The 15,205-nt window shown below is 42.1% G+C and overlaps 1 protein-coding gene across 1 annotated transcript in view; it reads right to left on the bottom strand.

Annotated features, from left to right (window-relative positions):
- Positions 1-15,205, bottom strand: part of herc1 (HECT and RLD domain containing E3 ubiquitin protein ligase family member 1) — a 55,553-nt gene that overhangs the window by 30,344 nt on the left and 10,004 nt on the right. The window contains exons 9-26 of the mRNA XM_029425226.1: positions 15,038-15,182; positions 14,528-14,699; positions 13,608-13,742; positions 13,180-13,345; positions 12,458-12,583; positions 10,572-10,793; positions 8,697-8,849; positions 8,031-8,163; positions 7,042-7,233; positions 5,526-5,750; positions 5,118-5,291; positions 4,908-5,022; positions 4,676-4,796; positions 4,318-4,489; positions 3,108-3,450; positions 1,306-1,426; positions 1,106-1,157; positions 33-304 (exon numbers count right to left, since the gene is read on the bottom strand). Coding sequence (XP_029281086.1) covers positions 33-304; positions 1,106-1,157; positions 1,306-1,426; positions 3,108-3,450; positions 4,318-4,489; positions 4,676-4,796; positions 4,908-5,022; positions 5,118-5,291; positions 5,526-5,750; positions 7,042-7,233; positions 8,031-8,163; positions 8,697-8,849; positions 10,572-10,793; positions 12,458-12,583; positions 13,180-13,345; positions 13,608-13,742; positions 14,528-14,699; positions 15,038-15,182 — 3,039 coding nt within the window. The remainder of the gene's footprint in view (positions 1-32; positions 305-1,105; positions 1,158-1,305; positions 1,427-3,107; positions 3,451-4,317; positions 4,490-4,675; positions 4,797-4,907; positions 5,023-5,117; positions 5,292-5,525; positions 5,751-7,041; positions 7,234-8,030; positions 8,164-8,696; positions 8,850-10,571; positions 10,794-12,457; positions 12,584-13,179; positions 13,346-13,607; positions 13,743-14,527; positions 14,700-15,037; positions 15,183-15,205) is intronic.

The following is a 15,205-nucleotide window of genomic DNA, read 5'->3' as shown; positions in this document are numbered from 1 at the left end:
ACACCCAGAAAGATCCTGAGAGAGCCCCTCACCTCTGCCCTGCTCTGTTGCTGTTCCATGGCCAGGATAGTTGCCTGTGGGCTGGTGGACATGCTTTCTTCTGGCTCCTTGAAGGCTGGAGCCAGGCCCACATCACCACTGATGAAGCTGACCATGTTGTCAATGAGAGCGTGAATGCCAAGTGAGCGGTTCAGGTCCAGGTCTGACTCTTCATAGGAGTGCGCCGAGCTGTAGCTCCGCTGGCGGCTCAGTTTGGCCCGGAACCAGGACTCAGCCAGGGAGTCTGGTGAGCTGTGAAGTAAGCCTGAAGACAGGGGGAGAGGGAGAGGAGCCTTTCAGATGCATATAAGCTCAAGATAACTCTTTTGATGGATGGACCATGTTGCTTTTAAGCACTTAAGAGCTATGCAGTGCAATGCATTATTACTCTATAAAAGTTCATCAAATGGCCAGATGCTGATTCTTCATGCGGGCACAAGCCTTCATCAGCCATTATGGATTAATCTGTAATGGGTTTCCAATACCCACTGAGGAAAAAATGCTGCAGTTGAGAAGTGAAATGGTAACCAGAGCTAGTGTTTCCATATTACAACTGAAAGCACTGAAAATAAAGAATCAGTACTGATGATTTATTCAAAAGTGCGACTGGTAAATCCATGAAAACTCTTCAGCGTGACATATCGCATTCTTCACAGGGAATGAGCCTTTATTGTGCAAAGTAACAAACACTCTAAGCAGAAGAATGAAGTGTTATTTGTACAATAGGGACATCTGTATGGTCTTTATCTATTGCTGCCGTCTACGGATTAGCACAAAGGGTAGAATATGAAGTGTCTTGAAGTGAAGGTCAAAACAAGGTCCTCATCATGAGAGATGAATAGGGGGCATCACAGTCATGGAGGTATGAGCTAACAAGAGGAAGAAACATGCCATCGTTTACTTGCTTGGAGCTCCTCTTGTGTTTGGGGCTCAACTGCCCCAAAAGAAGCAAATAAACTATCCACACAGGGATCAAAAGACAGAGAGACAAGAGTAACATATGATTGATGACCTGTATCCTCCTTACTCGCAACATTACACAGATCTTTCTGCAAATTGTCTTTACCTCTCTTTTTGTGAGAGAACGCCAAGTCCAGGTCAACATTTCTCCTTCCACTCTGAAAGAGAAAACAGAGACAAAGCCGGATGTAGCTTTCAAATCACAACATAACTTTCATTGCATGGTACGCAGATCATCAACACAACAATACCAATGCAGTGAGACATTTGAGTATAAGTGTGTGTATGAGACAGTGTCTGCTGTACCAGAGTGTAACCCTCTTCGTCTGACTCCGGCTGGGAGAGGTCAGACTCGCTCCTGGACTTCATCAGTCTGTAACTCGGGCTGCTCTGCACCGAGCGACTCTCTGCACTCAGACTCTCACTCCTACAAACACAAACACAAACACATCACAGAAACTAATTCATCCTCTTTGTCATGCCGATACAACAGCAGTTACAAATGTCCCATATAAAAATAATGTCTGCTATGAGGTGCTGTGGGTGGCTCAATAATTCATATAACTATTAGAAACACACGTTTACGGTTTTGTTTAAAATTGTATAACCATCATTATCAACAGAAGCGACCACAAAACACAAGAAGCCTCTCCTACACCACAGATTTGGGCAGTGGACAGACACATTTTTTGGCAGTGGGTAGAAATATATATTTGCAGGTTTCGATCTTATTTTAGTGAGGACTGTATCTAAGCAAATATTGGCCAAGATACCAACACTATTACTTGTTCCTATTGGCATACACCTTGTTGGCCAATTAGTCTTTTATACTTCATGTTCAAGCTCAAATATTAAAGAATAGGTTTTAAATTACAGTAGTCTTAAAACAACACTCCCATAAAGCAGTGGAAGATGTTAGTTGCTATAATGATTATTCCTCTCATTACAGGCTGCAAAGAGATTCCTTGTTTGAAGACAGGGGACAAAATCCATAGTCCTTGTACTGCACAAAAATGCATACAGTCAGCGAGAGCTAATATGATGCTTCAGCAGTCTGAGCTATCTAAATAAAATCTTCCAAAGTGGAGGGCTTTTTTGTAAAAGGTTTCCTCTTTGTGTTACTATTTTTCCAATGCAGCTCAGCAAGAACACTGTCCAGGGCAACTCAAACACAGAGTTTTGCGCTAAAATGACTTACTTTGGAAAACACCCACTTGATTTGTGTAACCCTGATCAAATCACATTAGCCTTGGCTGAATGCATTAATGTACAATAACTGCATATTTTGTCCCCAATCTCTTACTTTGGATTCACAGGAAGGGACCTCTTCATCACCAGTACAGGCAGGAGGAACAATCTGAAAAACTGTTTCAGTGTTCATAAAGGCATGGGAGTGTTGTTTTCTCCGTCAGGTGTAAGCCTGTGGGGAGATGATGTGGAGATATGTGTGCCTGTGCCTGCATTTATCTGTCTGTCTGTCGCTAATCTCGCATATTACTTGAACCATCAGCCTGATCTTTTTTGTGCTCATTTATGACTGTAAGTTCCAGGATCTCTTGCGGTTTTGATGATTCACAATTTCTTTCATTGACTGTTTTATACAGTGAGAGGGACAATTGAGTGAGAATCGACTATTCTTTGATTGAGAGGGGAGAGGGAGACACACCTGGCAGAGATCTGCACGCTACTGCGTGCTCTTTTTAGATTTGAAAAATGTGAAACTATCCTTTAATACTTTGGTTTGCCTCAGGAAACGTTACATTGAACTCTGACTGAAAACTTATTTGACCGTACAGTAGAAAGACTTTATTTTGATTAGTTTTTTTTGGGCTTTTTGGCTGAAGATGGACCTAAAAGGGGGGAGGAGACAAAGGGGACGACATGCAGAAAAAGGACCAGGAGGCGCATTAGAAACCAGGGCGCTGTAGTAAGGACTCAGCCTTAGTACATGGGCCGTCCACTCATGATAAACTACCTGGGCGCCCAGTACAGGAATATTTTACAGCACATAATCATCACTAAAGAGTGAACCAACTATTCATCTGTCAATGTATAGTTTTAATTTCAATTCATCACCCCCTTCCTCATGAGGTGGGCGGTACTCTGACCTGGTCATGAAGCTCAGGCATTCCTGTGTTCCTGTGGCAGACTGGGTCTGGTCCTCCTCCTGGCTCTGCTTGGTCAGCTCGCCCAGCACAGGGCTCACCCCCAGCAACAGCAGGGCACAGCGGTGGATCACAGAGTTACAGGCTGCTGTGTACAGGTCCTGGCCCTCTGTGAGACCCGTACTGCCCCTTCTCCCCTCTTGAGACAGAATGGTGTCCTCCTCTCCTCCTCCTCCTCCTCCGCTCCTGGAAACGGAGCTGGAGCCCAGTCCTGTGCTGCTGCTGGCCCGCTCTCTGTCCCGACTGCGAGCTACCTCCCGCGCTGAGAGGAAACATTGAAAGATTTCTGTGTGGTGCAAAATGCACATACACAAATAAAACACACACACAAGATGCTGGGTTAGACGAAAAGCAGCAGCCGCACAATACACTCCAGGTTTACTAGAGTGCAAAGTTCATAACCAAAGCCCATGCGAATGCAACACATCAAAAAGCGCCCGACACTGTCTCATCCATCGTAGCACATTTTACGGCAACTGATTTTATGACAACGATGACAAACGTTTTTTCCAATCAGATAAATGAGGTGACTTCAATGCATCTTCTGTATTTCCACCTGTGTGTCCGGCGAAGGCCTTCTCATCATTACTGATTTGTCAGTAGAAGCCACATTGAGCAGGATAACTCCCTAATCATGACATACTATCGAACCACAATATGTCTCTTTCCAGGAAACTAACTTGTGAACAACTTGACATTTGTTTGGCTACAGTAGCTCCCCACATAACATGAACTTTCTAACCAAAACCTCACTACAAGGCATTATCATATCAAAAACAATTAGGATTAGCGTTGAATCTAGATCTAAACTGCCTATATATTATTAAATAAATATCCAAACCATCGAAACTCCTGCACCTAAGTGACAACATTTGACTGAAAACCTGAATGAACTTGAATTTCACCAGAGTTAACCTAACACGACAAAACATCAACAGGATACATTGCCAAGCACAAACTAATTATTTAGCATTTTACCAGTTTAATAACTATCGTAATAAAGCAGAGATGTGAATGAATGGGAGCAGGCATAATACAAAAAAAAAGCCTTGAATGAACTGAGAAATACATGTATTAAATTATAAGCCAAATGTTCTTATTGATAAGCACACTGAAAGCATATAAACAGACAACTCCAGGCAGGTGTACTTACTTCCAGCAGTCATTACTTCGTGTTCCCGTTCCTCCTCTTCATCGTCTTGTTCCTGATGGCCTTCTTCTCTCTCGCGGTCGGCTCTCTCTTCCAGCTCTGCCTCCTCGTCGATGGTGCGTGTGAACGAGTGCTCCTGAGGGTCCATGTCCAGAGAGTCCTGATTGTCTGAAATCTGACCAAGTGTAACCAAATAACATCCATGAGTGTTTTTGAAAAAAATATTGTTTCATGAACAAAGCCTCTACTTACAGAGGAAGAATATAATTAGAAAAGGAATACATTGAGGAAAAGTAGTTTGATGACACTCTTTAACTAAATGCTAATTACTGAATACTAATGTGTGCATTTGTTTACTCACCCTCCTCTCACGTGAAGAAGATCTCGTCTGGACGAAGTCCATGTTCTTACAGGCCAGCAGGCGGTTTCGTACCTTATAAACACTGCGATACACCTCTGCAAGGGTCTTAGATGGTTGGTACCTGATGAGAAAATAACAAATGTTCTTGTGACGTGATGTTTATTCAGGCTGGCACGATGGCACAGTGTGGAGTTTTTTAGGCCGACAGATCATAAATATTATGTTACAGTACCTGCCCTCTCCACAGCCTTGGTCCAGCAGCCCTGTGTGCTTCAGTAAGGCTGCCAACACAAACCTGGACACAGTGTCCAACAGGGACTCATTACAGAGGGATGCATTGTCCCAGTCTGCAACAGAATACACAGTACAGACAGTACACTGTCAGTTATTTTTCAAGACTAATGACAATAACATTTATTATATGCTTAGTCGTAAGGTGGACCTTTGCTCATTGCATAGTCCTGCATGTTGATCCAGAGGCTGTTGGCAGGTTCTTTAGACGAACACAGAGCCAAATCCACCAGGACACTCATGTCAGGACGCAGTGTGCAGTCAAAGGGCTTCTGCTCTTCGTTACCGGACAGTGCTGCCTCCAGTAATGAGCTGATGCAGGTGTCTGAAGAACAAAGTGAACAAGCATTCATCATAACCAGTCACAAAAGAAACGACACATGAATACAAAAATAAAAGGACTAAAGCAGAGCTACATTAATCTACAAATTATCAGGCTGGAATTTAAATTCACAAAAGCTGGGAAAACTACACTCAACTGCTCATGTTATTACCTATGATCAACATTTTAAAAAAACTCATGAACGCCATCACATTATTGTATCTATCCACTCCGTACCGAGCTGTGGGATGTCCATTTCCAAGCCGTTGCTGAAGAGGGGCGTTTTGAGCCAGTAACCAGTATCCTGTTCCTCCAGCGAGCTAGGAGCTCCCTGCAGCATCCCACCAAGGCAACGGCCTACCAGCAGGGCGACTGTCCTCTCGAGATCCACGAGCCACACCCAGGAGAACGCCGGCTGTGGAAGTGACATCCCAGAGGCCGGCTCAACAAAGTCAGAGGTACCTGGAAAGTTAGAAAAGATAGTGCAGTAAACAAATACATTACTGTTAAATTAATCGAGACAAGAGGGTTCGAAGCTGACCTGGCCTGGTACGGTGTGTGTAGTGTTTACAGTAGACAACATTCAAATGTTATTCTTAAAAATTGCTTGCCACAGACCATGTGGTAAAGAACCCTAATGTATTTTTGTAAGGAACAAAAACGGACACTGCGGATTCCGTCCTGGTCGTGGAACAACGGACCAACTCTTCACTCTTGCAAGGATCCTGGAGGGGGCCTGGGAGGACACCCATTCGGTCTACATGGGTTTTGTGGATCTAGAGAAGGCGTATGACCGGGAGCAAGAGTTGTCTCCGGAGACTTGGAAATAAGTCGGACTTGTTCCCAGTGAATGTTGGCCTCCCCAGGGCTGCGCTTTATCACCAATCCTGTTTGTAATTTTCATGGACAAGATATCGAGGCGTAGTCGTGGAGGAGAGGGGTTGCAGTTCAGTGGCCTGAGGATCTCATCGCTGCTCTTTGCAGATGATGTGGTCCTGATGGCGTCATCGGTCTGTGACCTTCAACAGTCACTGGATCGGTTCGCAGCCGAGTGTGATGCGGTTGGGATGAGGATCAGCACCTCAAAATCTGAGGCCATGGCTCTCAGCAGGAAACCGGTGGATTGCCTACTCCGGTAAAGGAGTTCAAGTACCTCGGGGTCTTGTTCGCGAGTGAAGGGACGATGGAGCGAGAGATTGGCCGGAGAATCGGAGCAGCGGGGGCGGTATTACATTCGCTTTACTGCACCGTTGTGACGAAAAGAGAGCTGAGCCAGAAGGCAAAGCTCTCAATATACCGGTCGATCTTCGTTCCTACCCTCACCTATGGTCATGAAGGCTGGGTCATGACCGAAAGAACGAGATTGCGGGTGCAAGCGGGGCGCCTGGGCGCCCCCCTAGAGAGGTGTTCAAGGCACGTCCAGCTGGGAGGAGACCTCGGGATGACCCAGGACTCACTGGCCTGGGAACACCTCGGGATCCCCCAGTCAGAGCTGGAGGATGTGGCCCGGAGAAGGGAAGTTTGGGGTTCCTTACTGGAGCTGCTGCCCCCGCGACCCGACCCCGGAAAAGGGGTAGACGATGGATGAATGGAAAAACCGACTTCTCATTGTTCTCAAAGAGAAAGACATAATATACAAAGCACACCCGAAAGCTTAGAAGAAAGTTAACTCAATTAAGACTGCACAGTACATGTTTTGATGATTTCATGCACGTAGAGGTTTTCTTTGCGTAGCTTCTTTTTTCATGCTCACCATGAAGAGGCCACTGCAGCTCCTGGTCCTCCAGAGGAGATGCAGCAGGCAGCAGCCTGTTGAGGCGATCCAGAGGAGGCAACAGGTCCAGCAGGTGGCTCAGCAGAGGCCTCGCCACCGATACCGGAAGCAGCAGCAAGGAGTTGATTATCTGGCACAGCATGCTGCCTGCTGCTGACACGTAGATCACATCTGAAGATGGTAGAGACACGGTCAGTATTTTGAGGTTTGAAACAATGGTACTGACAAAAGAAACAAACAAAACAAAGTTAACTGAAAATGTATTTCACATTATTGGGATTCTTCCGATCTGCTGTAGAAGCATACAAGCAAAGGGAAATAGGAGATTGCGTGGCACGGAAATTGATTATTTGTTTCCTTCTATAATTTCCATTTACTTTGAATACACTATTCTACAGTCTAATTTAAAAATATATAACAGAAATTATTTCTTTGTTGTTTTATGCAGTTTAACCTGGTCTGTCAACAAGCGGAGGAACAGGATTGAAATAGAAACGTGTGAGAAACGAGGAGTAGGGATGTTACGATACCAGAGATTTACCAGTTGATACCAATAACAGTGAAATTCCACAATTCTCAATACCAATTTGATACCACAGGGTTAAACAGGTCATAATTCCCTCTATAACGTCTATTGTATATTGCTGTGAAAACATCTCCTTCAAAACACTGTATTCATTCAAGATTCTCACCAAAAACTCAATTTTACAAGATTACAAATTAAAAACAGATCATGATTAAGTTATACTTTACTTATTTTTATTGAATAGAGCTTGAATGTGTCATAATATAAGTCAATGATAACTCACGCAGTTAACGTTAGCGTTATTTAGCCAAGCAGGACTGTGCGGCCCCCAGCTGCTAACTGCTGATATTAACTAGCTCTCCTTCTACAGATTTCAACAAGGATTTCTTATTCACAATAAGGTGTGTCACAGGCCTAAAATAAATGAACTGATCCTTTTCACCTTGTAACTTCTCTCGTATGCTGCCATTCCAGGAACTCTCTTTTATCAGAGCAGCTGAGCGGGAGAAGATATCTGTGGCGTGAGGCAGCAGGAGCTGCAGATGCTTGTGAAGTAATGCCACACTGCTAGAGTTCTGCAGAAAAACAAGATATACATAAAGTTTTCAGAATTTTCAAAAAATGCTGTTAAAGACTGTCTGAGAAAATGACATCTTGAAAACACATACCGAAACGGTGATTCATAAATATGCACAGCCACTGAAATGCACTTATTTTGTCAAGAATTAGCTCAAAGACAAAAAAGCGATGAACTAGGAGTTACTTTGCTTCATGCATTAGTTACACAACATGTTTTCATTTAAGAGAGGCAATTTAATGTCATTTTACACCACATGAACAAGACCATGCGAGTTCTGAAATTAGATGTGCAATAAAGAATAAATTACTTCATCAAATTTAATTTAATTCTGTCTTTCAGGTCAACAAACATTATGATGTAATCTCACCAGTATCCCAAGAAGGCTTTACTCATATGATCCTAATGGCACTGGACCAAGAAGTTTAAATAACGATATATTTTCCACATGATAAAACTGTTATCTATGGAGGAGAGAGTAAGTATGTTTGAACAGGCTGCACATCAACAGACACAGCTGAGTGTCCGTACCTCAGTGACAGAGTTAATGTGGCAGTATGCCAACAGTTGCTTCTGCAGGGAGCACAGGAGTTGGTGGAGGTGAGCTGGCTGGCTGCTGTCAGAGGAGGACAGGCCCTGCTGCAGTTTATCACTGTTCTTCTCCAGCTCACCAAATGCCTGATCCTGCACAACACAAACACACAAATCAGAATATCAACAACAGATATCGCAGGTATAAGAGGTATCTTCAAAGATGATATATATGAATAGGTATAACTGTATTGTAGAAAAGGCAATTGAGCTGTAGAAAAATGTGTTTTCATAGCAGAACATTTTCAACAAACCACGATTTGCTCTTGGTTGTCAACTTATATCTGGTAGGGTTCCCACACCTTCTTAAAATCTAATTAAATTACTTTTTAAGGATTTTCCAGGTACAATTTCCTCACATTAAAAGGACCCGAAACGGCATCACACCGAGACATGGATCAATGGTGTAAACTTTTATTGATTTGCTGGAGGCTCTGCATCGGGCCATATGGATGTCCCACGGATCTTTAACAAGGCAGTCTTTTTAAATGTCTTTAGTGAGTCACAAGTCCTGGAATTTACATTTAACAGGCATAGCTGAAAGTTTGTTTAACGTTAGCTTTCTTGCGGCTGTTTAACCTGTGATCGACTTCAATCACTTATGCATGCACGTGTGAAGCAACGCTGCAACTGCGGGAGACACACAAGTAGCCTCTTTAGTAACGTTAAGTTAAAAAAAATATCAAAAGAACTTCAAGTTCTATTCTTCAACAAAATACAGAATATAAATTCAAGCACTTTCAATGACCAGTGACTATTTATGTCTGTTTTCAAAACACTTTTAAGGCCATTTATTCCTCAAATTCACAAAACTTGAAAGATTTCAAGACCCTTTGGGAACCATGAACTGGTTATGAAAATTATGAAGCCGCCTTAGACCCAATGACTTTTGTGCCAAAAGTTAGCAATGTTTGTTAAATTAGCCCCTCAAATACACAAATATGTTTTGTTTCTCCTGAAGCTGGTTTGTCCTTTTTCATCTTCACACATGGAATCACTGTGTTGAGTGATTCCATCTTACTTTACACTTTCTATTAATAAAACAGGAATGTAATGTTTTACTACAAATGGCAAGCATGATCTAATTATAGAGGGTGATTATTACATTAAAGTTCCCTAATAAGTTATGGAATCATTACTTTGTTCCACCGGCAGCTTTTGTAATCTGTATTCTTGGTATTGTCAAATTTAGAAGACCAAGATTTTATTACCGTTTGTTGAATTATATTTCTTTATCTAGATGTGTTTATTCCATTTCCCCAAGAAAGAAAACAGAGCCTTATAGATTAAGAGGCGTGTGAAGAGCAAAAAGGAAAAATACAACAAGAGGCAATGAATTCAAAAGGAGTGACAAATGCAGAAAGCCTTGCAGTCTAATCATCATTCATTGCTCAGCCTGCATAATCACACACACTTGAAAACAGCTTGTGCGTGTGTGTCTGTGTGTGTCTGTGTGTGTGTGTGTGTGTGTGTGTGTGTGTGTGTGTGTGTGTGTGGTTCAATCAATAAAATGCAGTCTTTTATAAAGGGAGGCACAGGAACAGGCCACTGCTGTGCCAGGAAAAGGCAGCAGGTGATAATAAAGGATTATTTATGAGTCATGCTCTACCTCCACTACTTCAATATTGAGAGAGGCGAGGAAGATGGAGAGAAGGTAGAGTGGGACAATGGTGCTTTATATGTCGACTTCACTGATTACTCTTCTAAATCCTAAATAGATCATAGTGATCCCACAAATAACCATTTTTTATTTACACGCACAGTAAAGAGCAAACTCTATGCTCTCTGATAGAGCTGTACCAAACATCTACTTACAGTATAAAAGCCCAGGTTCCTGAGCAGCGTCTTCATGAGGATCTCAGCCAGGTGGGTGTCAGGGTGGCCTGCTGTGGCGCTGTATGTGGGGTCCAGGGAAGCAGTGAAGCCCGGGCCGGAACAAAGTACCTCGGGGCCATCAGCGGGAGAGCTGTAACCCAGGAGTGAGGCCACGTGGGTGTGGTCCTGGAGACTGGTCAGGATAATGTCTAGCTGCATCCTCTGTGGCACAAACACACACATTTCAGTAACTCTGCTGACCTTGAAAAACACGACTCTGTAACAGAATCAAACAACAGCCCTTGATAATAAACTTTACACTGAGGTTCAAACTGAGGACAACACCAGGTCAGCCACCAGGTGCTTATCCAAGCCAATGTAATGACAGTCATCAAGTGTGGTCAATGAGAAAGGTTGGCCTCAGCTAGGGTTATCACAGCCTTCAGCAACACTTCTTGATTCATCTTGTTTTCCTTTCTGATAGAGATGCACCGATCAATCGGCCACACGTCAGAAAACGGCCAGTTGTCAGCTGATCGGCCATGACCTCTGACCAGATCATTCTCATCTATCAAACGTTTGCCAGTCAAATTAACACACGTGTGCCACATGATGTCGTACGCAAGCGAGCGTCACATCGCATAACATCGTTTGCTCTCTGTCCACACTGAATCCGTTAAATGGGCACTTCTGTTAATTCATGTAAACAAACTGCGTACCTATCAGCTGTGCCCTCAAGATCAGACTGGAGACTCTACCACTTAAAAGTTGAGTGATACCTACTATCTTCCTGAGCTTGTACTTTTAAACAGAAAACACTTGTTTTATCCGGTGATATTTATTCAAAGCGACATACAATATCCATCAGCAAGTAGATTGCAGCAATTTTGAGCTCTGTGAAGATCTCCCTGCAGCCAGCTAAGTAACGTTACAGCCACACACAACATGCACGTCGGTGTGAATGACATTAGGTGTGTTCTTTCATGGATATGTTGCACCGGTTTTATTGTAGGAGAGTAAAACATGTTCAATAAAGTGGAATATTCTACAATTCATTTTAAGTTGGATTTTATTCGTCCAGTAAGATGCAGCACTTTTACTTTGAGATTTGTTTGAGTGAAAATGAAAGAAGGTTCTGTAACCTGGGTGCAGTTTGAGAACATTTTACTTATTGAATCGTCAATGTTTTATTATGAAAATACAATTGAATTTTAATTAGTTTTTTCTGCACATTTTTGCACATGCAGAAATGTTGAAAAGATGAATAGCAATATGAAAGGAATAGTTTGATATTTTGGAAAATATGCTTTTGTGCTAAAACTTAAAAAGCTAAGCTGACTGAACCTTAAACAAATACACCAGTTCTAGTTTTTTTTTTTACTTATCAAATGTGTCATGATAAGTGTCTCTGAGTAGTAAACCCACAAATTGTTTTTTGAAAAGATTAAACAAACAAGATATAAAAAGTTAATTAGTGAACTTTGGACAGAGCCAGGCTAGCTCTTTCCCCGTTTCTAGGATTTATTCCAAGCTAAGATAAGATAACCAGCTGCAGGCTGTAGCTTCATTTTTAACGTACAGACATGAGTGGTCAATCAATCGAACTGCAGGCAAGAAAGCGGATAAGCAAATTTTCCAAAATGTTGAACTATTCATTTAAGGGCAAAATCTTGTTGATTACAATCATTCAAATATTCTGCTCTCTACAACATTTATTTAAAAGTCCACAAGAATTTCAAACTGTTCCTGGAATGGTGAATTCTCAAGACATTTTAATGCCGGACAGCCGAGCAGGCAGTCAAAAAGTCAAAAATCTTGAAATGGAAAATCATGCTCCTTATTTTAAATGTGTGTAAATGTGTCTGTGTATAAGTAGCATAGGGTACCTGTCCTTTGGAGAGACTCTCCCATCTGTCAGGGCCCTGAGGTAGCAAGGAGTGAAGAAGCTCCATCCTCTCTCTCAGTGGAGGCAGCAGCATGGTCGCTCCCACTGACAGGGTCTCAATAACCGCCTGATGGGACAAACACGCACCCAGATATCGTCACTGCTTCAGGGGATGCAACGGATTCAGAGCTTGTTGACATTTTAAGAAATGACTGTCTTAATGTCCCCTATGATAACCAAAGAAGCAACTTGAAATTAAAAGCACAAAAATAATCAGTTCAATTCCACAGTGATTACAAGCGTTTTTGGGGGGAATACAAAAAGAACAGCCAAGGAGTGATGCTTCCCAGTTTCAAAAATGTTAATGTAATAGTTATTTATTAAACAGATATCTCTGAAAATTATAATTATTATGGTTGGACATCTTTTCCAGTTAGACATCCTACATTCTGTTCACCATGATGGCTTTTACAACTATTGACAAAAAAAGAAAGCCAAATTTTACTATAATTTAAGAGCTGGGCTTTTTAAGGAATTGCAATGGACATTTTTCATTATTTTTGACAATAATTAAAAGTTAACTCAGAACATTAAATTTCACAGTGCCACTGTTTTTCTGACACTTTTTATTGTGCCTTGACTCATTGTATATTTTGGTCTGTATGTTACTATGCTGCTGACATATTGCCCCCCAGGTCCAAAAGTGCTTTTCTTTTCTCTTACTTCCTGAATCTCATCTGGTACAGAGGAGTCCATCAGTCTGAAGAGCAGGTTCCTCAGGGGCCTGGCCTGCCGACCTAAGATACTGGTGGCCACGCCCCCGGCCAGAGCCAAAGCCAAATGATTGGACAAAAGCCGAAGGCACAGCTTGAGGAAGTTATGATGCTCCCTGCAAATACATAAAAAAATATTATTCAGAACTTGCATAATGAGTTATATTTTATATCAGGATATATCCAGGCATATTTATAATTTGACACCAATCAAAAATTGAAATGGAATGAAGGTGTATCTGAGTAAAAGAATAATTATATTATTATAAAATAACTGTTGTAAATCTCCCTTCTCCTATTTCTTCCACAGTCTTTGTCATTCTTCCTGACCCAGCTGCCACTAGCACTGATGGTGGCTTGTAGGCTGTGTCCACTTACCTGGATGAGGGGAACGGAAGAGGAGGAACTTCACTGTTGATGCCGTCACAGTAGCGCTCAAGGAAGGAGCGTAAGTGGGAGAAGGTACTTTCTTCAAGGTCCACACAGTAGGGCCTGTGCCAAGCCACCACTTGCCTATAGAGCAAAAGTGAGTAAATATTAACAAGTGCTCTAGTACTTTATAGTTGCTCAGGTAGTAGGGTAAAGAGTTGAATATTCAATATCACTGAATGAATCTTGACAGACAAGTTGACAATAAAAAATGTTCACAGACACATTTCTTTAGAAAACAGTTCATACTTGCATTGAAGCAGATACAAAAAATGCAATAAGGTAATTCTCTAAATCTCCAACTTGGAGATTGAGAATGATCCCTTCCCCTAATGTCTGCCAATGATAATGTGCCATGCAAGTACTTTGTCAACTAAACTGATAAGTTGGCACTAAAAGCAGTTCTGGAGTGATTTAATATCACACAGTCATAAAGTTTAAAAAAAATAAATAAATCGAAGCAGCAGAACTGAAATATACAGACTTGTTTTCTGTAGTATGGGTAAAGCTCTAAAAACACTGGATCCTAAAATTCAAGTCTTTCATTTTCATTTTTCAGAATCTGCTTATGGATAAAATAACCCTTGTGTGTCTGTGTTGCAAATCAGTATACAGACCGTGTAACACTGTATAAAGTTACTTATATAGTTACTTTGAAATACAGAAGGGGCAAATCTGGTATAAATTTCACATGCAGTTACTGACCTTTGACCTATGTTATGCAACACCTACTAAACAAAGTAGTCCAGGGGTGTTGTGACATCAGCACTTGCCTTCACCCTCACCCCCCATGTTAATTTTTCCTGTAAAACCCAGGTTACTGTCAATGTTCCCTTCACTACAGTCAGTGTATTTACTCTGTAGCTGACCTGTCTCTGGGCAGGGCTGTCCACGCCAGGCTGTGGGAAGTGCCGGCTGAGATCTGCTGAATAGCAACTCCATCCAGGCCGACAACCTTCTTGGGCTTGGTGATTGGCCCTGTGGAGTTCCCCTGGCCACACTGGCCCATGGAGTTGTTGCCCCATGCATACACTTCATTGTCTAGATGGTGGTTGAGTATTAGAAAATAAACACCATTTTAGATATGGCTGTGATGATTTTTCATACTGCACTTGACACTGAATAATAACTGCACTGAGCAGAAATAGGACTCAATTTTAGGTTGAGATTAAGTTACGTATTAGTTTAAACAAATATGGTCTATGTATTTGCTATTACATCATGCTACTTGCAACAGTTCTGTCACATGTTTAACAAATACAAAATGCCAAACCAATGCAGCTCGGCTGTTTATGTATATAGTTCTACAGATAAACTTTTCAAAGAAAACAGAAAAAGACAGAGGAGGAGAAAGGCATGAAAAAGGAAGAGACAACTACCATGCGACAAGGCCAGGCAGTGACTGTCCCCTATAGAGATGTCCACCACCCTGGTGGTAGCCAGCTCCTCAATTAGTTTGGGTCTGAGTGCTGTGGCCTCAGAAGAACCACACCCCAGGCAAGCACCACAGCCCCAAGCGTACACCTAAAAACAAGTGACATGAATCA

The sequence above is a fragment of the Cottoperca gobio genome, chromosome 3, assembly GCF_900634415.1.
Source record: "Cottoperca gobio chromosome 3, fCotGob3.1, whole genome shotgun sequence".
NCBI lineage: Eukaryota > Metazoa > Chordata > Actinopteri > Perciformes > Bovichtidae > Cottoperca > Cottoperca gobio.
This window is presented reverse-complemented; position numbering and strand designations above follow the sequence as displayed.